The 23,262-nt window shown below is 39.7% G+C and overlaps 1 protein-coding gene and 1 non-coding gene across 4 annotated transcripts in view; both read right to left on the reverse strand.

Moving 5' to 3' along the window:
* LOC119618584 (putative ankyrin repeat domain-containing protein 20A2) overlaps positions 1-21,424 on the reverse strand; it is an 82,342-nt gene extending 60,918 nt beyond the window's left edge. The window contains exons 1-6 of one of the 3 annotated variants that reach the window (XM_073007138.1): positions 19,845-21,420; positions 15,345-15,459; positions 15,009-15,182; positions 10,989-11,095; positions 8,186-8,241; positions 953-983 (exon numbers count right to left, since the gene is read on the reverse strand). In XM_073007138.1, the coding sequence (XP_072863239.1) occupies positions 953-983; positions 8,186-8,241; positions 10,989-11,095; positions 15,009-15,182; positions 15,345-15,459; positions 19,845-20,047 (686 nt within the window). In that variant the 5' untranslated portion in view covers positions 20,048-21,420. Of the gene's footprint in view, positions 1-952; positions 984-8,185; positions 8,242-10,988; positions 11,096-15,008; positions 15,183-15,344; positions 15,460-19,844 lie in introns of all 3 variants that reach the window. The other 2 variants (XM_073007139.1, XM_073007141.1) reach the window with 2 other exon arrangements.
* Positions 9,346-9,452, reverse strand: LOC140710525 (U6 spliceosomal RNA). The gene has a single exon (XR_012091596.1). It is a non-coding gene; the product is annotated as a U6 spliceosomal RNA (small nuclear RNA).
* Positions 21,425-23,262: the final 1,838 nt, after the last annotated feature.

The raw sequence follows: 23,262 nt of genomic DNA on the forward strand, positions 1-23,262 counted from the left end.
TCTAAAAAAGCATACTAATCTCTTTGAGCCTCACATTCTCTATCTACAGAATCACTTGACCGGAATATTCAACACAGGTAAAAATACTGGGAGGTATTTTAATTCATTCTAAGATTCCTTAACATTCTGTAATTCTATGTCCTCTTGATTCTGTCTATAGGAAAACTGGGAGTACATAGCCAACAGAATTTGAAAAAATAATAGAACAAAAGAAACACAAAAAAAGGAGAGGGGAAAGCATTAAAAATCAAGACAAGATTATAGAAAAGTCATGGAAAAAGAAACAAGACTTAAAAAAGTATTATGGAAGTCAACAGAACTCCAGGCCTAAATGGAAAACCAAACTTGGAAGTCAAATCATTTCTCTCTAAGACTTGCCTAAACTTATTTTTGTAAAACTTCCAGTCCTATGGCCAAAGCTAAGTAAGTTCTGCCCTAAAGTCTTTGATGGTAAAAATAAGATACCGGTTACCACTGAAATTGTCAAATTTATTAGGAAAAACTCTTGGACTAACCACATGCTAACAATAACTTTCAATGAGAGTTTAAAGTATTTAAACTCTCATTAATTTAGGCATTAATTGAATTAATGAATCTGATTAAACTGATTCAGAACTATACCTTGATCCAATGGCTGCATAGATGTCTATCAATCTATGCTGAGGAGCAAGAGAAGGGATGTGGAAGGCAGGCAGGCTGACGGTCAAGTTGTGGGCCAGCTACTTTGTTAACTATGGGATCATGAGGCAATGAATCGACTGCACTAAACCATAGTTGTTAATTGAATAAATAGTAGGTTATAGGAACACAGATGTTGTGATGGCTTTATGAGATGGTAAATGCATAGAACATAGCAGGATGTCTAGCCCAGAATACAACACTCAACAGATATTAGTTTCTTCCATCTCTATTTCCTTAGTTAACATAAATGTTTACATCTATAAAATCCTACCTGACTGCAGATTCATCAGAACTTCCAGCATCTATTAAAGAAAAAGGAAAAATGCATTTTAAATCAATAATAAATGTACAGAATATTAAAAGCATAAGAATGCACAGGCCTGCAGGCCTGTACTCTAAAGTATTTGGGAGGATGAGGCAGGAGGATCACTTGAGGAACCCAGAAGTTTGAGACCAACTCAGGAAACATAGTAAGACTCTACCATCATAAAAAAATTAGGCACGGGGCCGGGCGCGGTGGCTCAAGCCTGTAATCCCAGCACTTTGGGAGGCCGAGACGGGCGGATCACGAGGTCAGGAGATCGAGACCATCCTGGCTAACATGGTGAAACCCCGTCTCTACTAAAAAATACAAAAAAACCTAGCCGGGCGAGGTGGCGGGCGCCTGTAGTCCCAGCTACTCGGGAGGCTGAGGCAGGAGAATGGCGTAAACCCGGGAGGCGGAGCTTGCAGTGAGCTGAGATCCGGCCACTGCACTCCAACCCGGGCGACAGAGCGAGACTCCGTCTCAAAAAAAAAAAAAAAAAAAAAAAAAAAAAAAAAAAAAAAAAAAAAATTAGGCACACTTTTGTGTATGCTTTAGATGCTGTTTTTGTTGTTGTTGTATTTGTTTTGGTTTGGTTTGGTTTTTTTAAAGCATAAGACTGATGCTTTCCTACAAAGCATTCCTTTGGGAGCATGTCTGGGACCTTACTAGAATTAACATTAATTATACCTATTGGTAAGTAATTAATGCAGTAAGAACTCTTCCCTTTGTATTTATTAGATGCAAAGAAGAATAAATTTATAAAAACGTAGTATCTACAAGTGAATTGTAGTATACAAGTCATTTTAGCCAAACGCTATGAGATTGAGCAAAAATGGTATTGTTAACAGAACAGGTGTGATGAGTCAACAGTGTCAAAGGGCGTGATTTCTGGACCAAAATATGAGAGGCCATTAAAACAGAATATATAGTATTACCTTTTATCCACTATATGTGCAAAAAGACATACTCGACAGGGTTTTCTCTGCACTCACACCGCAGCAACAATCATCAACAAAGAAGGCTTCCATGACCAAATGTGTGGAGAGATTTTCCCCCCAATGAGCAAGAATCATTCCTGCTGATGACACCATTCAATTCTCACACCCTATCTGCTGACACAATCAGATTTAATTTAATTTATAAATTAAACTTTATCATAGATAGGTATGCATAGGAAAAAACAGTTGTGATTCAGTACTATTCGCGGTTCCATGCATCCACTGGGAGTCTTGGAATGTATTTCCCACAGTTAAGGGGGAACTACTGCACTTATTTTGTTATAGCACAATACAGCCTCTCTAGCTCTTCAGCTCAAACTGTTCAGTTTAAAATAAAACACCCTATAGCACCAGAAGCCAGCAAAACATAGGAATCAGACCAGAAACAGGAATCCTTGCAAAGACCTTCCAGCCGCCAGTGGAGAAGAGCTGAAGAGAGATCGGTGTGTTACTCTGGCTAATACTCTTCTGGGGAAGGTGCTGGATGGTTTCCTTAGTTGTAGCTATTTGTTCTGCCCTACGTATAACAAGGCCCAAATTCACCTGACATTTTACCTCCCACAGAAAGAACCACTGGAAACATCACTCCTTTAAGAGCTTATCCATATTCAGAGAGAAGCTTAAGAAACACTGGGGAGGTGTGGCAGGCTGCCCGTCAGTATTATCTGATGTGAAAAATATATAGAAAGAAAACTGTCAATGCCCTTTTACTACTAGAATGTTCCAAAGCTTGCTCTTCTCCCAAGTAGGAGAAAAAAATTCTTTTTCACCTCACATCAAGCAAAACTCCCTTACCATCCCTCATGACAGAATCTAGTTGTAGATGAGTCATGTCATCATACTACAGGCTGTTGTCAACCTCATCCCTCAAAGGAAGAGGAGCAGTGAGGAACACATGTATTTACCTATAGCATTCACTGCCTGGTCTTAATTCCAACCAAATGTAAATATGACAGACTTAGTGATTCCACTTTTATAAAGTCCAACCCCTTGCGCTTGTCCCCTTCCATTGCTAGAGAGTCTATCTGGACCCACATCATAGAGCAAGATACTCCAGTTTGTGCCGTGTGGCACGGCATGGTGTCCTTTCCCTCAACCCTTTCTATTGTGTCCCAAATAGCTATACAAATCATGTTTTCTGAGTATGTAAAGCACATCTCATCAGCATATATCATTCTTTACAGTGATAAAGAAGCAAAAGAAAAACAAAAAGGACAAGGAACATCTTAAATGACTACGTTCAATTACCATGGAGCTTTAATTTTTTAACTATTCTAAAAGATATCCACTGTACTCTTCTGAAAATAATAAAACTATGAAGATAAAGATCAATGGTTGCCAGGAGTTGCTAGGGAGAAAATGAGAGAAGAACAGGCATAGTATAGAGAATTTTTAGGGTAGTGAAACTGTTCTGTTGATAATATTACAGTAATAGATACATGTCATATCATTATACAGTTGTCCAGGTTCACAGAATGTACAGCATCAAGAGTGAAGCCTGATGTAAATATGAACTTTGAGTGATTATAATGTGTCAATGTAAGTTCATCAGTTGTAACAAGTGTACCACTCTGGTGGAAAATGCTAATCATGGGGGAGGCTATGCATGTGGCAGGCAAGGAATATATGATAAATCTCTGTACCTTCCTCTCAATTTTGCTGTGAACCTAAAACTGCTCTAAGAAATAAAGCTGTTGATTTAAAAAAGATATTCACAACTGGGCTCAGTGGCTCATGCCTGTAATCTCAGCACTTTGGGTGACAAAGGTGGGGGGATCACCTGAGGTCATGAGTTCAAGATCAGCCTGAGGTAATGAGTTCAAGACCAGTCTGACCAACATGGCAAAACCTCGTCTCTACTAAAAATATAAAAATTAGCTGGGCATGATGGCAAGCACCTGTAATTTCAGCTACTCGGGAGGCTGAGGCAGGAGAATCGCTTGAGCCTGGAAGGCGGTGGTTTCAGTTAACTGAGATCACACCACTGCACTCCAGCCTGGAAGACAGAGTGATACTCCATCTCAAAAAAAATTAAAAATAAAATAAAAAAGATATTCACTGTCTATGCATCCCAGGATCTCCAGAACAAAAATTAAAATAAATAAATAAATAAATAAATAAATAAATAAATAAAAAGATGGCCAGGGTCAGTGGCTCATGCCTGCAATCCCAGCACTTTGGGAGGCCGAGGTGGGTGGATCACTTGAGGTCAGGAGTTCAAGACCACCCTGACCAACATGGTGAAATCCCATTTCTATTAAACACAAAAAATTAGCTAGGCATGGTGGTGCATGCCTGTAGTCCCAGGTAATTAGGATGCTGAGGCAGGAGAATTGCTTGAACTTGGGAGGTCGAGGTTGCAGTGAGCTGAGATTGTGTCATTGCACGGCAGCCTGGGTAGCAAGAGCAAACCTGTGTCTCAAAAAAAAATAAATCAATAATAAAAAATGAAAAATATTCACTGAACCTGTTATTATGATATATTTAAGCAAGACTTAGTGACCCTAAAAATTAGAGATCATTGAAGATCAAAATAACAACACGTGGTCATTATTTCTCAAAGTGAAGTATATAAAGTATATAAAATAAGTTAATTGCATGCTTAGACAAGACGATATTGATTAAAATGATTGACTATTTTATCTCCTTTCATACTTCTAAACAGGGATTTAGCACAATATGAAAACTAGATTATCCATGTCATCCAGAAAGAAGACAATTTTATTCTAATTTTAACTCAGAAATTTTTATGCTTATTTAATTTCACAATTTTGCTGAAAGGCTAATAAGATAAAAAGGACAGATTATCATTACCTAACACTGCTATGGTAACTTATATACAAATACCTGTTTGTCACCAAAAGTCAAAAAAGTAACCAGCATTGCAACTTAAGATGGATCATACAAAAGAAATTACTACCAGTTTACCTTATCTTATAATATTATGTGTTATTAAAATGAAAATGTAAAACAACACCAAAAGTTAAGTTGGGGCTATAAGTGTTGTGCAGAAAAGATTTCATATAGCAGGCAAGAGACTGCCATCTTTAGAAAGGCCTGCATGCAAGGCTGGCCCCTGACTGGTGTTTAGGAAATTGGAATTGGGAGAGTTTCCACCATTCCCTAAGGAGAGTGGCTCACTGTGTCTAAAGTGTTTATAGAAACAGTGTGGTTACTCTGAACAGCTGCTTTCCTTCTAGGAGTCTGGAATTTAGGTACATGTCACAGAGAGTAACCTCCATAGAAACACTTGGGTACTTAGTCTCTAATGAGACTCTGGTACTGGTAGATATCACTGCACAAATGTTGTCAAAATGTGAGCCTGGGAGAATTAAGCAGATCCTGGGAACTCCACAGGAGAGAACTCCTGGAAGCTTGTGCCTGGTTTCCTCCAGACTTGACACATGCAACTTTTTCCTCTACTAATTCTGCTTGTCCCCTTTCTTGTAATCAAGTAAAGATCTGAGTATGACTATTTCCTGAGTCCTGTGAGTCTTTCTAGTGAAACACTAAACCTGGGGGCGGTCTTGGGAAACCTTGATACAAATGCATTGTGTAAGACTTTTATGAAGTTGATAGGATATATGTAACTATAATCAGGTGGTTATTTCACAGAATAGCTTTCCCTAATCTGTTTTCCTTTTCTTTTTTTCCCTTGATATTTGACTTGGAAAGTCTTATATTTCTATATCTATACAATTCAATAAAGCCATAAAAGGAATAAATGAAACGATAATGTCAGAAAATAATGTGAAATAAGCAGCAATCCTGTTTTAACTGAATAAAAAATAGAGAATCTAGGTGATTGACAATATGTTCTACAGTATGAATGTTTCTAGAAAAAAATGAAAAGGTGGTCAATTTTCTGCAACTCAACTGGGCTTAATTCCTTTTTATAATAATTGTGCAGGCCAGGTGCAGTGGCTCACACTTGTAAATCCCAGCATTTTGGGAGGCTGAGGCAGGAGGGTCACTTGAGTCCAGAAGTTCCAGACCAGCCTGGGCAATAGAGTGAGACCTCATCTATTAAACAAATAAACAAACAACAACAACAAAGAACCTTAAAAAGAAATTTAGCCAAGTGTGGTGGTACATGCCTGTAGTCCCAGCTACTTGGGAGGCTAAGGTAAAAGGTGAAAGGATCACTAAAGGCCATGAAGCAGAAGTTGCAGTGAGCCAAGATGGCACCACTGCACTCCAGTACCGGCAACAGAGGGAGACCGTGTATCATAAATAAATAAATAAATAATTGTGTATCAGGCCAGATGTAACCACAAAATTCTGTAGTCCCAGCTACTCAGGAGGATGAGGTAGGAGGACTTGTTGAGCCCAGGAGTTCAAGGCTACAGTGAGCTATGAATGCACCAATGAATAGACACGGTATTCTAGCCAAGGTAACATAGAGAGACCCCATCTCCTATAATAATAATAATTGATTAATTGTGCATCATTCAAGTAAATTCTATAACTGGAGAAAAACATAGTACTATTGAGAATGTACTATAATAGTCTACTACTGATCATAGAGTTCCTGTTTACTTGCTTCTCATCTTTTTCTGTGTTTCTCCTAAAACCGAAAACATGAATCATCCATTAAAAGCAGTTCATCACAAAACAAGTCAAAAAGTCAAAAGAATTGCATCCAAACTGTAGGATGTGTTATCCACCGCTCCCTGTGAACAGTTGGATTTGGTCATTAAGAATTAGCAGGACTAACTTTGTGTTTGTGTGCACACGTGTGAACGTGTGTGTGTATGTGCTTATAAACTGTGTGTGTGTAAACTATGACAGATAAAACCATTTTGCTTGTGTAAGAATATGTAATATAATTTGTACTTCTCATGAAGGAATTGCTTTTCTGTCTTCTGTGCACAGTAGCTGTCTTCAAAAAATAGTCTCCTATTTGTATGGGTGCACGCTGGTTCAGTTCTATAGTTCTTTTTTTTTTTTTTTTTTTTTTTTTTTTTTTTGAGAGGGAGTCTCGCTCTGTCGCCCAGGCTGGAGTGCAGTGGCGCGATCTTGGCTCACTGCAAGCTCCGCCTCCAGGGTTCATGCCATTCTCCTGCCTCAGCCTCCTGAGTAGCTGGGACTACAGGCACTCGCCTGTTTTATCATTAGCCAGGCTAATTTTTTGTATTTTTAGTAGAGACGGGGTTTCACCGTGGTCTCGATCTCCTGACCTTGTGATCCGCCCACATCGGCCTCCCAAAGTGCTGGGATTACAGGCCTGAGCCACCGTGCCCGGCAGTTCTACAGTTCTTATTGCCATTTATTTATGGTACCAGAAAGAGATTGCTGAGTTCCTGGTTCTAAAGATAGTTACTTTCTTAGTGACACACATCAATATGTAATACAGTTTGCCCTTGAACAGCGGGGATTCACTTATATGCAGATTTTCTTCTGCCTCTGCAACCCAGAGACAGCAAGATCCACCTCTCCTCTTCCACCTCAGGCTAATCAACCTGAAGATCATGAAGACCGTTGTCAGCATCTACTTATGCTTTATGAAAAGTCAATATATCTTTCCTGATGATTTTCTTTCTAACAGCTTCAATTATCTGGCTTACTTTATTGTCTGAACACAGAATATAATAATGTGGCAAAAACAAAATAGGTGTTCGTTCATCAACTGTTTTATGTTATCAGGAAGGCTTCCAGCCACTAGTGGGCTATTAGTAGCTAAGTTGAAGTAATCAAAAGTTATACTCAGATTTTCAACTGCAGAGGGATCAGAGTCCCTCACCCCTACATTATTCATGGGTCAACTGTAATTCTTTACTAAATATAAACAATTTCTTATAAAACTGAAATAGAAGATCCATTTGTATTACAAGTCCAATTGGTTATAATGTGACTACAGAGGAAACATACAACATACTAAATTAAAAATCTTTTTTCTTATTCATGCAAAAACATTATATAGGATTTTAGGGATCATAAATGACTTTTTTCAGACTATAATGTTTGAGATTATAAATGAGCTACAAATATCTTTTTTAAATAAAACTGAATTTCAAACTAGTTAAATTTTAAAAATTAGTTTACATATGTATATACATATATACACATTCAATTGACACATATTTTTAAACTGGTCTTTTTTGATTAACACTACCTTAATCTTACATCTTACTTTTCATTTTCTTATCAAGAGCAGGACCACCAAGAAAAATAAGAAATTCACTATCAGAAGTCTTACCTGGTTTGTCATTTTTAAGTATCTTCTTTTTATGTTCCAAAATTTGTTGTTTAATTCTATGTATACAAAAGTAATAAATAAAGTTGTTATTTTAACACTGAAATAAAAAATATTTACCAAACATATTAAATTCTAAAACCATTTAAGGCAATATCAGACCTAATATCAGAATTTTAATATCCCATACACTTCAAATTTTTAAACCTTACAAGCTTATTAAGCTTATAATTAAAGAATAAAAGAAAGGGAAGTACTCATAAATGGAGGGAGAACAGCTCAGTAAATTAACTCTAGTTTGCTGGACATCATGCAAAGTGTCCTGCACTCAGAATACGTCCTCGCTCTGTAACCAATAGGTATTTTCTTTTCAGACAAGTTGCTTCTTGTAGGCTCCATGGTTTCTTCTAAAAAATAAGGACTCTGCTACCTTAGGAAGATGTAATGAGATTACATGTTTAAATGTTCAGAAAAATAGTAAAGCAATGGAATAATTTCTTCTTGAACTTGATTCCTGAAACCATTTTGGAATCCCAAATAAAGCTTGGTGTATGTTTTTCTCTAAGTTCTAATATTCAAATGTTGCAGTTTTCAGAAGATGTTATTAAGTGCTAATTTTGGTTATTAGCTGTATTCATTGTGGCTTGTAATTCAGGGAATCTTACCTAATTCATAACTTACTGCAAAATTTATATATATATATATATATATTCTCATTAAAATGGATTACCTAATTGTCTCCCATCACTGAGTTCATCCATCACACCAAGGGCAGAAAACTAATAGGTGTCAAAACCCGGCTTGGACAACTACCACTCCTTCTCTATCTCCTCAAACTCTGAGCCAGCAGATCCATGCCAGGATGCTGAATCTCCATGGTCCTCTCCAACTAACAGACAAGACAGAACCCTGCTGTGATTGTTTTTCGGTTCCATGAAGGAAAGACAAGTGGACATTTTTTCATTTCCAAGACATGTACTAACAACATGTAACATCCCCTAATTATTACTCAGCTCTGTTCTCCTTTCAGAGATCACTGGACATCAATATTTTCATAGTGATAATCACAATTTCAATATTGGGGGGTATCCTGTTTTGGTTTCACTCACACTGCTTCCTAGGAGCTACTCAACAAACAGTCAAATGACCTTCCTGGGACTATACAAAATATGGAATGCTTTCTGAATCTGTGTGCCATCCCCAGGCAGCAGCCATGCTTATCTGCTCTGTATTGATCCAATTTTAAAATATGTGCTGTGGAAACAAGCACAAAGCTCTGTTTGATACACAAATACTCATGAGTCATGGATGAGGCTTAGCTCGGGTAAATCCAACTCACTTACTTTAGATTCTGAGAATTTTATTGAATGACTTCTTGTGAGGTGGAATTTTAAAATATATTGAAAACTTGAGGAAGAGCTGCGAGTAGCCCAAGAGATTTTCATGACTATAGAGACACATTGCTAGAGGGGTCAACCGCAAGTTTGATCCCACTACTTGCTGGAAAGATAACATGGAACCTTCTGCTATCTAACCAAAGCTTCTGCTCAGGATATAAAAAGCCTCAAGGTACAGATCTGATAGCAAAAGGGAAAGGGAACTCTGATCTCTCTGCAACATTATTTGAACATCCCTGACTGTGGAGAACAATCCCAACTAATAGTGGTTAAAGAAAAGACAAACATGGCTTTCAAAGGATAACATACCATGAAGGCCTAGGCTAAGTCTAGCTAAGAGGTGGGCTCCAAAGAAGATTTTTAGTGTAGGGCAAGCATCAACTTTCTCAGTATTTGTGTGGGTAAAGCCAGGAGGCCTAGCTGGCAGAGCAGGGTGCTGGGAACAACGACTGACCATAAGTACATAAACTAATAAACACCATAGCTTTGAACTCTATATATGAATCACCATGAAAACTAGGGGGTCTGCATCAGTGAAGGCATCCTGGTGGCAAAGGTCAGTCATTATCAGATTGCAGGGTGGGTTACAATGGCAGCAAAACAGCAAGCGAGTCCATGGAAACAACAGAATGATCAGAACGGCCTTTTTTCCCGTTCTTCTGACTTGTAAAGAAAGATTGTCTTCCTTGAACTTAGGGAACCCCTTAGCTTCTTGGAAAATTCAAAGAAGGAAGACACAGGAGACAGCCCGAGGCGACAATACAAGATTTTCTGCTAAATTGGACATTTCAAGACCCAATAACTAATTAGAAAAGTCAGGCCAGGCATGGTGGCTAGCATTTTGAAAGGCCGAGGCAGGAGGATTACTTGAGCTCAGGAGTTCGAGACCAGCCAGGGCAACAAAGTGAGACCTTGTCTCTACAAAATGAGAAGAAGAAGAAGAAGAAGAAGAAGAAGAAGAAGAAGAAGAAGAAGAAGAAGAAGAAGAAGAAGAAGAAGAAGAAGAAGAAGAAGAAGAAGGAGGAGGAGGAGGAGGAGGAGGAGGAGGAGGAGGAGGAGGAGGAGGAGGAGGAGGAGGAGGAGGAGGAGGAGAAGAAGAGGAAGAGGAGGAAGAAGAAGAAGAAGAAAAAGAAGAAGAAGAAGAAGAAGAAGAAGAAGAAGAAGAAGAAGAAGAAGAAGAAGAAGAAGAAGAAGAAGAAGAAGAAGAAGAAGAAAAAGAAGAAGAAGAAGAAGAAGAAGGAGAAGGAGGAGGAGAAGAAGAAGGAGAAGAAGAGAAAAGAAAAAAAAGAAAGAAAGGAAAGGAAAAGAAATCAAATAATTACACTAATCTTATTAATATTTCTGACTTGAGAGACTATTACCACTCTAGAATACGCAGGCTTTTATTTTTAAAAAAAGAACTACTGTACCGTCTCAGCCCATCAACGGCATGTACACTTGCTTTGTTTCTCAATAGAAATTCCACCATTTTCTCTTTCTTGCAAATAATCGCAAATAAATGTGGGGTATTATTGTCCTATAAGACAGCAGAAAAAATTAATAATTCACAAAATTACATATTTATGAACTGAACTGAAAATCTTCTCTAGGATTCTTTGAACTTCAACATACAATATAGAAAGGAAGTAAATGAAAAGCAGTCCCCTCCTTCTCACTCCTCTGTGCTTTCTGATGTGCTGCTCTTTGCCTTGCAAACAACCCTCCTCTGTCTCCCGGGATTAACTGTGGTCATTGCCAAAATTCACTGTCAACATTTACCAGTCCCAAGAATCCTTGCTTTGATCACAGCACTTAGCGTGCTACATTGTAATCATTTCATTGTTTCCCTCTGAAACCAAGAGCTTCTTGAGGGCAAGGGCTGTATCTTTTGTCTCTATAGCCCCAAAGCCCTAAGACATAGTAGCAAATATTTTAAGTTTTCTACATAAATTAATGAACTAAATTATTCTCTCTAAAGCAGTGTTTCTTAAACTATATTCCAAAGAATATTTGCTTTAGCAGAAGTATAATACCCCAAGAGAAAGACTCCATGACCTTCTGCATTTGCGAAGTATTACAAAATTGTATCTGACATCCAATAATCAAGAATTCTCTTGAATTTTACCTAATCCCCATTTCACAATACTATTTGTGGCAAATATTAACATTTAAGGAATTAAGAGTTTCAGAGAAACAGTTGCCAGAGCTTCCCAATACAGGTGGAGGATTCCTCTGGGTGGTACAAACTTGCTTGATTCACTTCTATCAGTGGTGTCAGGACGCCAGACGCCAATGTCAGGCACTCCTGCTCCAAAGGGGTCACTATGGAAATGAACTCTGAATTAAGAGAGATTGGCTTCAAATGCACTTATTTGCCTTATAAATAGTCCATGGTTTTTTTCCTAATACAAGAGAATAGATTTTTATCTTTACTGTTAGAAAGCTCAGTATGTTCTGTGTAAGAGAGACAGGTTTAAAAAACTTAAGAACAAATATTTGAAAAACCAAAGCTCAGTAAGAAATACTATTCTCAATTATAATGGTAATCCCAGGACACTAATGCAGCTCTACTTTTTAAATCCATTTTTATTGGCTTCCACTTAAATGGCTATTTAAAATTATTTTTCATTTTAGGCAAAATATAAATCTGAAATAACAGCATAATGGCTTATCAATAAAAGTTCTCATACTGATCCATATGAATTATTTCTGGCATAATAAAACCAGTAAGTCACTTGCATTTTTAAAGGAGGGTGCTGAGGACAAAGATATAATATCTGCAATATTCATAAATTATCCAGCTATAACCAGCAATAACCTAAAAAGGCTTCTAGGCATTCTTATGGGCAGATAATTATTTCTGGTATATATAAAGAAAAGGAGTTTTAAAAACTTCTAAATTCTAAAATTCAACTCCATAACAGAGGGATTTACATACTCCATAGACTATATATTACAAACAAATCTACACACTGACTTCAAAATCTTGAAATCTTTATCAAAATATACTATAACATAGGAGGTGTAAACTCAAATACTTACAAGGACAAAGGAAGGTTACCAGAGTAAGGGAAGTACTGAGGTGGGCACAATAGCAAACTGGGGAATACATGCCTTCTATAAAGGGGCAATCTCTGCACAGCAGACCAAACAGTGATAGAAACTCAGGAGACACCAGATTTGACTTTTTAGGATAAGCCTGAAGTCCAGATTTCTACACAAGTCTTCTAAATTTTACATGTTGATTCAACCTTATAGAGGCAAATAAACAAATCTGTGTACCACATTAGAATATAGCCCTTGCGTTTTTATATTTACTATAAATGCGTTACGAAATGGTTGTGTATAATCCAAGTATTTGCATGTAAAGCATTTTCTTTCTCTAGTATCATATGTTTTACCAAAATATGAGGCACTCGTATATAATAAAAATTGCTAAAAAGACTCATAATACCTGCTTCAAGAATTTTTCTAACATTTATTCATTTAAAATATGTTTGCATATAATTTTCCCAGATTGTTAACCAAATAGATCATTGGTTCATAGGACTGTTAAAACTAAATTATTAAAAGAATTCCTATTTGTATTCTTATTAACTTCATGGATTTCAGTGTTTAAAACTGCCATTTTGGTTATGATAAAACTCTATACAACTAACAAACATATTAAGATAGTTCATAATACAACTTCAACTAAAAAAAAGAGTTTAGGATTTGCTACTATTCTAATTGAGAAAGCCCAACTTGTAATGAAAATTTGTTGGCACATAATCACCTGCATGGTGACTAAGGGACAACAAATCCTGACATGGTCAGCCCCTACTTATTGAAAGATTACCCATAAGCAAATTTCTAAAGACTCTCTGAATGGTAGTGAATGATTCGTGGATGGAAGGAATGGTGTTATTCTGTCAGCTGAGAGATGTTGCCAATAATATTTCCTTTCACTTCCCAGTCACAGATGTAGAGAAAGACAGATAAGTCAGGGTAATATCATCAAACAGAAGAACTTTGAAGGATGTGGCACCTATCAAATGCCAAGTCTTCTAGAGATTTCTTACATTTTTGAGATACAGAAATTTATATATTGCACTTATCTATTCTGGGATTCTTAATCAGGAGTGTATCCGAACCTTGAAGGTTTTTTTTATTGGGTTTTTTTTTTTTTTCCTTTTTCTACAATTGTTGTTAGAGACAAGAGTCTCACTATGTTGCTCAAGCTGGATTCAAACTCTTAGACTCAAGCTGGAACTACAGGAACATGCCACTGTGCCCAGCTTCAAGTAAACATTTTTAAACACGTTCAGGCCTTATTAGGTCTATTACATCAAAATCTTCAGGGGAAAGACTGTGGTTGTAGATTTTTAACAAAATGTCCTCAGGTCACTGTAATGCCCGATTCTGAGAATTAGTGCAGCAGACAATCACTTCAGTCACATCTCTCACCCACATGGCTAATGCCGTTTATCAGTCAGAGATGTGACCAAAAAGATAAAAGGGTAAGAGATACAGTCATTTATTAAAACTCCAGTTAATTTTCCTGGGTATGGCTAGAACAGGGACAAGTAAACTCAAAATCCCACTTGATTTTGCTATTTATAAGCTCCTTATCTCCCACTTTTCCACCACGACATTCTAGATTTGAGAGGAGTCTTTAGACTCTTATCTAAGTGGCAGTTTCTGCCAGGATGGGCAATAAGTCAGTTAATAATTTGTTCCAGCTTCTGCTGAAGTTTTTCTCACTTCCTCACCACATATTCACTGCCAATCTGGTTTCCTCAGAGCCCTCCTAAAATTAATCTCTAGGCAAGTTTCAACTCACTCACTCTCTTTTTCAAACCGAAAATTATTAGACCCAAAGCTAAAGAGCACCTTGTCTCAACACATAAACTAGAAGAACAACAAACTAAAAACAACAACAATAACAACAACTCTTCCTCACATTTTCCTTCATTACCTGATTTCCAAGTGACCTGCATATTTCTGATTGCTCTCCTTTTCCCTTCCCATTTTTCCCTGAGAAATGATACGTCAGCTTTTCAGAAAATTAGCAGCTGCAGCAACATGTCCATTTATTGTAAGTTACTTTAGTTTTGTTTGAGTTTTAAAATAAAGCCTATTTCCAGGGCATATTTTCTTTCCTGTGTTGTTTTACACTAATTAAGAAAAAAAAAAAAAAAAACCCTGCATACAAAAAAAGTTGAAAAGGTTTTCCCTTTAACAAATTTGCAAATATTTTCCAAAGTGCATTTTATAAAGCTGTGCCCTTGAATGCTTCTTTAAAAGTATCAATATTTAAAACAAAATCTTATGCAATTAAGTTATTTCAAAATAACTTAATTTACATTTGCATTCAGGGAATGGTTGAGCTTCCAAATATAAAAAAATTGACCCTTACCTATGTCAATGATAAAACAAATATTTTTGAAAGAAAGTTGATTGATCTATACCTTGTCCAGCGCTTCAATATTTGCACCATGGGAAAGTAGTTTTTCTGCCAGTGAGGTGCTCTCACTGTACACAGCATAATGGAGAGCAGTGTTGCCGTAGATATCCTTAAGGTTTGGATCGGCACCATGGTTCAGCAAAATAATGGCACAAGCCTCTTCCTGGCAACGGATAGCCTGTCCGTATTAGACCAAGAAACAGATTGTAAGTTCTAAGAATTCAAAATACACATTCCACAGGTTTCACCAACTAGTTATATTTAAATGAGATCAATTCATTTTAATTCTATATATGTAAATCAAATCCATGTCAGGCTAAAAGAGTTGGCTCTAATATACCTGTATCAAGGGCGTTCTGTTTTCTTTGTCACAGATATCAATCTGGCACTTTCTGTCGATCAGGAGAGTTACCACTTTTGCATGGCCACTGGCACAGGCCAAATGTAGAGCAGTTCTACAAGAGCAAGAGGACTTTTTAGGAAACGGTAGTGCAACATCTCAAAACATATCATCATTCATGTCATTGTAAAAATTGAATAGCATGTTTTTCCTCTGTCTTCAAAACAAATACTTAATTTTTTTGAAGAAAGTGCAATACTTACTAGCTCTTATTGCTCACTGCCTTAATGACAACAGCAGCCTATTTGAATAGAAAGAGCTCAGTCTGTAGATTCCGTTCAACTAGGGCTTGAGTCCTACTTTAAACGTTGTCACTTACCAATTATTGCTTAGCCTTTCTGTGCCTCAACTTCTTCATCAATAAAGATAACAATAGTAGCTATCTCATAGGACACCATCATGATGCTTAAATGAGAAGCTATGTAAAGTATTTAGAATAGTTCCTACAACAGCTCAATAATTGTAAGATTTTTGTTTTTTGAGACAAAGTCTCACTCTTTTGCCCAGGCTGGAGTGCAATGATGTAACTATACCTGGAACTCCTGGGCTCAAGTGATCCTCCATCCCCAGTCTCCTGAGTAGCTGGGACAACAGATGTGCACCAGCATGCCCAGCTATTTATTTAAAAATGTAGAGTAAGAACCTCACTTTGTCGCCCAGGCTGGTCTCAAACTCCTGGCATCAAACAATCTTCTCACCTCAGCCTCCCAAAGTTCTGGGATTACAGGTGTGAGTCACTGCACCCAGCCAGATATTATAATTGTTAGTATTACTACTACTTAACAAAAGCATTTTAATTAGGTAGAACGACACAATTATACCTACTTTGCAGGATGGCTTAACGAGTAGGTCTCATTTTAACAGCTCTGACATTGGAATGCCACTTATAATTCATGATTTATTATAACTCTAACTGGTAGCATTTTAAAAATTATCTTATTGATATATAAAATAGTGGAGCATCACACAATCCATGAGACCTTACATTAAGTAGAATATGGTAACTCAGCACTAGGGCAGTTCCAGGCATGTAACTGAAACTGAAATACATTTCAGTTCTTAAAGGGACTATGGGGAAAGAGCACCGAAATAACAATCATGCATTTTTTAAACAGATTAATTCCTTGATTTTCAAACAACTTGAAGTCAAAGGAAACTCATGAGTCAAATGAATTTGTATGGCTCATTTTATTGAATTCTTACACTTACAGAATATATGTAAATAAGACTTTCCAATGATTAATATAGGATTTAAAACTGATAAACTTTTGAAAGGGCAGTTCAAGGTTATCTTCTACCATTTTCTAACTTCAGAAATGCTTTTGTTTGAAAGGTGGGAGATAAAGTTTCAAGGAGATGAAGTCCCAATATTCCTATTGTAAATCTCTCAGCTTGTGCAGGCAGGGCAGGTAAACATGAAGTTTTTAAGGATGGAAGGGTCCTGAGAGATAGTAGAGTATGTCTGCTACATAACAGGTACTCAGGTTATGCTTGATGCATAAATGGAATGAAATAATGGATAAATATAGCTGGGGAGTTCACTATTTTTAAATAAACTCCTATAAAGCAATATTTTTGCAATAGTAATTATTTTATGTGTTATTTTTTATTTTTAAAGAATACAATTTAAATGAAATTATTAATCTATCATTGTTTGAATAAATGGAATGAGTATATAAGAAAAACATGTGCATAATAAAATATATAGATAATAAAATCTGAAAACACAGCTAAAACCATTCCCTTCTTACTTCTGAAGACTCTAAACATTCAAAGAAGATAACAATACACACAATAATGATAAAAAGTAGAAAGCAAGAAATTATTTTTATCAGTGCAAGATTCATATTTCTCTCTTCCCAAGGATGATTCCATTAATAGTAAACTTTTATAGAAGTTTTGTACATGCTCACTGCAGCAATCACAGATAAGAAAAAGGAAAAATAAACTTTACTTAAAATGCAAATACTCGCAGGGTGCGGTGGCTCACGCCTGTAATTCCACCACTTTGGGAGGCCGAGAAGGGTGGATCATGAGGTCAGGAGATCGAGACGATCCTGGCTAACACGGTGAAACCCAGTCTCTACTAAAAATATAAAAAATTAGTCGGGTGTGGTGGCAGGTGTCAGTACTCCCAGCTACTTGGGAGGCTGAGGCAGGAGAATGGCGTGAACCTGGGAGGGGGAGCTTGCAGTGAGCCAAGATTGGGCCATTGCACTCCAGCCTGGATGACACAGCAAGACTCCATCTCAAAAAAAAAAAAAAAAAAAAAAAAAAAAAAAAAAAAAGCAAATGCTCAGAAATTACAAATTTTATCATAATTGGTACTTTTTTTTCTTTTGCTAAAACAAGACCATAGTATGTTTGCGTATGTATAATTTAACTATTTTTTTTTCCTCACTGGCTATAGCAAAATACAACATCTTGACACATCAACTTACTTCTATACCTATTCCCACCTTCAATGGTCACATATTATTCCATCCTATGGATGCAACTGAAATTTATTTATAGGATCCATTCTCTGGGTTCTTTTTAAAATAAGTTCCGTGAAAACTAAAGTGCATGTATCTTTATTTCCTAAGGGCATTTTAGTATAATGGAATTGATGAGTAAAGGGCACATTTTTTAAACGTAGTACTTACCACCAAATTATCCATTTGAAAAGTAATCAGCAACTTAAACTTTTAAGTAGCAGTATAAAACATCCTCACAAATATTGTGGATAGAAAACTGTTTCATTCCTCTTTTAAATTCTTATACCAGAAATGAGAAGGATTTTTTCCTATATACATAAGTAACTTGTAGATCTGGGGAAAGGTACTTTGCCTACTTTTAGAGTATTTGATGATTTGATTTGAAAGAATTCCCTGTAAAATGAAGATGTACTTTTCATCGCATGTGTATTATAACTTTTCATCTAATGTATATATATAACTGATCTATATAACATATTATATCTGGAATATATATGGTATACATATCAGTAATATCTAAATCTTATCATATATAATGAACAATATAGGCTGGGTGCAGTGGCTCACACCTGTAATCCCAGCATTTTGGGAGGCCGAGGCAGGCAGATCACTTGAGGTCAGGAGTTCGAGACCAGCCTGGCCAACATGGTGAAAGCCCCTCTCTACTAAAAATACAAAAATTAGCCAGGCGTGCTGGCACCTGCCTGTAATCCCAGCTACTTGGGAGGCTGAGGGAGGAGAATTGCTTGAATCCAGGAGGTGGAGGTTGCAGCGAGCCAGGATTGTGCCATTGGACACCAGCCTGGGCAAAGAAGTGAGACCCTGATTCAAAAAAAAAAAATAAAAGAATATAATGAATTCCCTATAAAATGAAAACATACTTTTCATCTGAAAAAATATATATATATAATATATTAAATATTTTTCAAGTAAGCTCTCTTTTATTTTGTTAACTTTTTTTCTGAAACACAGTTTTAATTTTTAGTTTGCTAAATCAACCTTCACAATGTCTGCTTACCAGGTCATTCTTAGGAAGGCGTTTGTCAACATAAAATGTACCCGTAAAATTAGCATTTGTATTTTCTTCTGGTACTTTACTCATTTGCACATGGAAAAGTTTCAGTCTGTATTCCATCAGGAACTCATGTTTGTGACATAAAATTTCATTAGTTTTCTTCCAACAACAGGCACTTTTTCATTAATAATTCATCCTTTCCTGCTCATCAATCCTTACGTATATCTTACATAATTTCAGTGATTCTGGGTTTCCTATTCTGTTCCATGCATCTGTCTTTTCAGCTGTTCGCAAACAATTGATTGTAGAAATTAATAGCACATTTTGCTATCTAGAGGAGCAAGTGTTTTTTTACTGCATTATGAAATTTTAAAAAATGTCATCACAATAGTGAAAGACAGCAGGTGTCATATAAAAATGTTAAAACCTTGGTATTTTCATTCGGTCTATGTAAAACTGACAAACAGAGAAAGAGCTCACATTTTGAGAAAAATGTCCCTTTCCATTCAAGAACACAGAACCCACCTCCCACTTCCAAGTTGCTCTCTAAGAACCTTCAGTAAGGAACCTAGCTACACAGGTGGATAGGGATGTAAAACGGACAGTTTTATCTGAGAACTTTTCGCCTACTGAAAATCACTCACGGTATTTTTGATAGGGGAATTAGTTCTCTCATTAGGCACCTCCTATAATGTATACAAACCATGTTTTAAAGGTGTTCCTTAAAAATAACAACACCGTATATGCTTAACTTCGTGAGTTAAATCACTCAAATTCTCCACCAATTGCTCCAGCCAGGGAATTATGTCGGATGGAAAACAGCTGAGGGTCCGCTTGGCTTCGCCGCTAGGAGGGTGCCCGGCGCCCTCCAAGGCCCAGTCCCAGGGGCTGCGGGGAAGCCGGGCCTGGGGACCCCCTCCCACCCTGGACTGAGGCCCCCCCCCTCACCTGTGCTGCTTGTCCAGGGCATCCAGGTCTCCGCTCCTGCGTGCCAGGCAGCGCTCCACTTTTGCGGCGTCGCCCTTGACAGCCGCCTTGTGGATCTTCTGCAGTTCGGAGTCCCGGATTCGGTACCCGGAACCCGTGTAGACCTGGTCTATGGAGCCCAGGACCGTCTGGCCCCTGCGGCTCCCGAAGCGGAAGAGCTTCATGGTGGTGGCTTCTCAGACCCCCAACCACCGACCGCTTCTTGAGTGGGGGCAGCTCCCTGTCACCTTTTCACCACCCCCCACCCGCCCCGACGACCCAGCCCCAAATCCAACCCCAAGTCCCGATCCAACCCCAAATCCACGATCCAACCCCCAGTCTGCGATCCCAAATCTCTGATGTATTCCAAAATCCGAGATCCAGCGGGGTCCACCACAGCCTTCAGCAGCGACACTCGCAGCCTCCGACCTCTCAGACCCAGTGAGCCTCGCAAAGCCGTTGGGCGCGCGCCCGCACCGCGGTGGCCGCCCGGCTACCGGAAGCCGTTCCCTGGCTGCGCGCGCCGGCAGTTGGGGCTGCAGCTCCAGGCGGGTGCCACTGGGCTCGCGGGTTCTCCTGGGCATTCCCGGGCGGCCCCAGGATCCTAGGCCCGCAGCCAGCCAGGCGTGAGGAGGAGGACTTGTATGGCCTTGCGGCCCGCCCCGCTCCTCCTCCGGAGCGAGATCGGGTGCTGGCAAGGGCACTCAGAGGCCACCGGAGTGGCTTCGCAGATAGCCTGGCTTCAGGCTGAGGCTCTGACCTTGGAGTCTGTGTGGCTAGTGTCCAGTAGTGGAAAAGTCAGGGGCTGCTCCTTCCTCCACCCGCCCTCACCGCTGCCAGTGCCCGACTGCGCGGTTTGCAGCTGCAGATCTGGCACTGGCGCGGGATGGCGGAGCTTCCCTTGGATGGCCTCAGGGTCCCCGAGTGCACAGCCTACCTGGCCTCAGGGTCCGCTCCTCTTGGACATCTCCCCGGATCCTGGGCTCTGGCACTAAGCAATCTGTATCGACAGGCATGAGACTGAGCGACTGCTGGCTGGGCCGATCGCCTGACTTAGCTGCCTGGGCGTCTGGCCTCAGGATCCGCGCTGCTGGGGGCACGGGCCTGGTCTGGGGTGTCCAGTCACTTGCAGTGGCTCGTATGCCAGCGGGGGCTGGAGGCCTGGTACCTGATGTCCTCAGGGTCATGTGCATCACCCGCCCACTGGAGGGTCTGCTCTGACTTGGTCTCCTCCAACAACACAGGGGCTGCCCGGGTGGGCTCTTCGTGGTAACTGGCATGGTATTAAGCAGCAATTTCCCACCCTGGTGCCGCTGCTGTGCAGATTGCCTGACTTGATCGCCCAGGCAGTGGCCCCAGGTCCGCGTGGCAGGTGTGCAGATAGGGTGAGGAGCACTGAGGGTCAAGGGGTTGCTCCGTCTTCTCTGCCCGTGTGCAACTTGCAGTTCTGCAGTTTTCTGCAACAGCTGAGGCCTGGCGGGGGAAAGCAGAACTCCGCTGGATGGCGTCAGGGTTGCGGGCACAGAGCACAGCCCACCAGGCCTGAGGGTCCGCTCCTTTTCCACTTGGTCTGAAGCCTGACCCAGATACTGAGCACTCTGCCTGGATGCGGATAGGGCTGACTGATGGATTGCAGAGCCGGTCATCTGGCTTTGCCACTGAGGCATCTGGCCCCAGGATCCGCGATGCTGAGGGTGGCCAGGCAGTTGCTGCCCAGGTGCAGGTGGCAGCTGCAGCTTGGGCATCGAGAGGGATTGGCGGGGCTGGTACCTGATGACCTCAGGGTCTCCAAGTGCACTGCCTGCCCAGCCGAGGGTCAGTTCCTTTTTGGCCTGTGCCAACAGCGCAGGGGCCACGGTGGCTCAGTTCTCTGTGGAAACTGGGATGGGGTGAGCTGCCAGTTCCTGTCCTTTGGCCGCCTGGCCAAGTATCAGACTTAGCCGCTGCCGCCCAGGCATCTGTCTCTAGGGTTGCCTTTACTTGGGTGGAAGTGGGGATCCGGGTGGGCGTGGAGCGTCACCGGTTGCCAGGCCAGCACTGCCTTTGCAACATATTCAGATGGCGGAGGCAGCTTGGCAAGAACTCAGACCCAGCCAGCGCTCCCACCCAAGTGCCAGTTCCCGACTCTGATGCCTCTACCCACAGAGCCCTGTCCCCCAGTAGTATCCACTACTCCGTGTCTGCTGTGCCTAGGGATCCCAGGCGGTCTCAGCAACACAGAGCGAGAGGGAGCAGGCCCGGGGAACCATGGCGGGTACTGGGGTCCTGCAGTGCTCAGGATTCCTGCAGAAACGCTGTGCGCTTGCTGCGCTGGAGCAGGAACAGGAGGAGGTCAGGTCGCCCTCTAGAGTCTGGAGTCCGAGGAGAGGAGGAAGTCTCCTTCTTTGGAAGCCAATTCTGTTGCTGCAACCTCTGCCGCCACCAGCAGGGCAGCCGCTGATAGAGCCCTTAACCTGCCGCCCGCTGTTGGCCCCGGAATAGAGCCCCTAACACCCTCCCCTCCTGACCTCGTGATCTGCCTGCCTCGGTCTCCCAAAGTGCTGGAATTACACGCGTGAGCCACCACACCGGCCTCTTCTAAGAGTTTTATAGTCTTTCCTTTTACACTTAGGTCTAGGATCCATGAAAGTCAATTTTTGTGCATGACGTGAAGTCAGATCCAGCCACAGTCTTTTGCATGTGGCTACCCTGTTGGCCCCGCACCATTTGTTGAAACGATTGCTTTCCCTGTGGAATTGTCTTGGCACCTGTTTTGAAAATTAATTGACTGTAAATATGAGGGCTTATTTCTGGACTCTCAATTCTATTCCACTGATCTACAGGTCTTTTCTTATTTAGTACCTCACTGTCTTGATTATGTAGCTTAGTATTTTAACAGCAAGTTTGGAATCAAGAAATGTGAATTCTGCAACTTTGTTTTTCCTTTTCAATATTGTTTTGAGTATTCTTGGCCCCTTTGAATCTCCATATGAATTTTAGGATCGGCTATTCAATTTCTGCAAAAAAAAAAAAAAAAAAAAAAAAAAAACCAGCTGACAATTTTGATAGGAATTGTGTTAGGTCTACAGATCAATTTGGGGTATATTGTCGTTTCAACAATAGTAAGTCTTTTGTTTCATGAACATGGGATGTCTTTCCACTTATTTAGGTCTTCTTTCATTTCTTTCAAAAAAAAATCTAGGTTTTAGAATATAAGTTTTGGACTTTTTAATTAAATTTATTCCTAAGCATTTTATTATGTTGATGATATTGTAAGTAGAATTTTTAAAAACTTCCCTTTGAGATTGTTCATTGCTAATATAGAAATACTTTTTTGTGTGTTTTTGTATATTGACCTTGTATCCTGTAACCTTGTTGAACTATTTTGTTAGTTCTACCAGCTTTCTTTTTTTTTTAATGG

Source organism: Chlorocebus sabaeus, chromosome 2 (assembly GCF_047675955.1).
Source record: "Chlorocebus sabaeus isolate Y175 chromosome 2, mChlSab1.0.hap1, whole genome shotgun sequence".
Taxonomy (NCBI): Eukaryota; Metazoa; Chordata; class Mammalia; order Primates; family Cercopithecidae; genus Chlorocebus; species Chlorocebus sabaeus.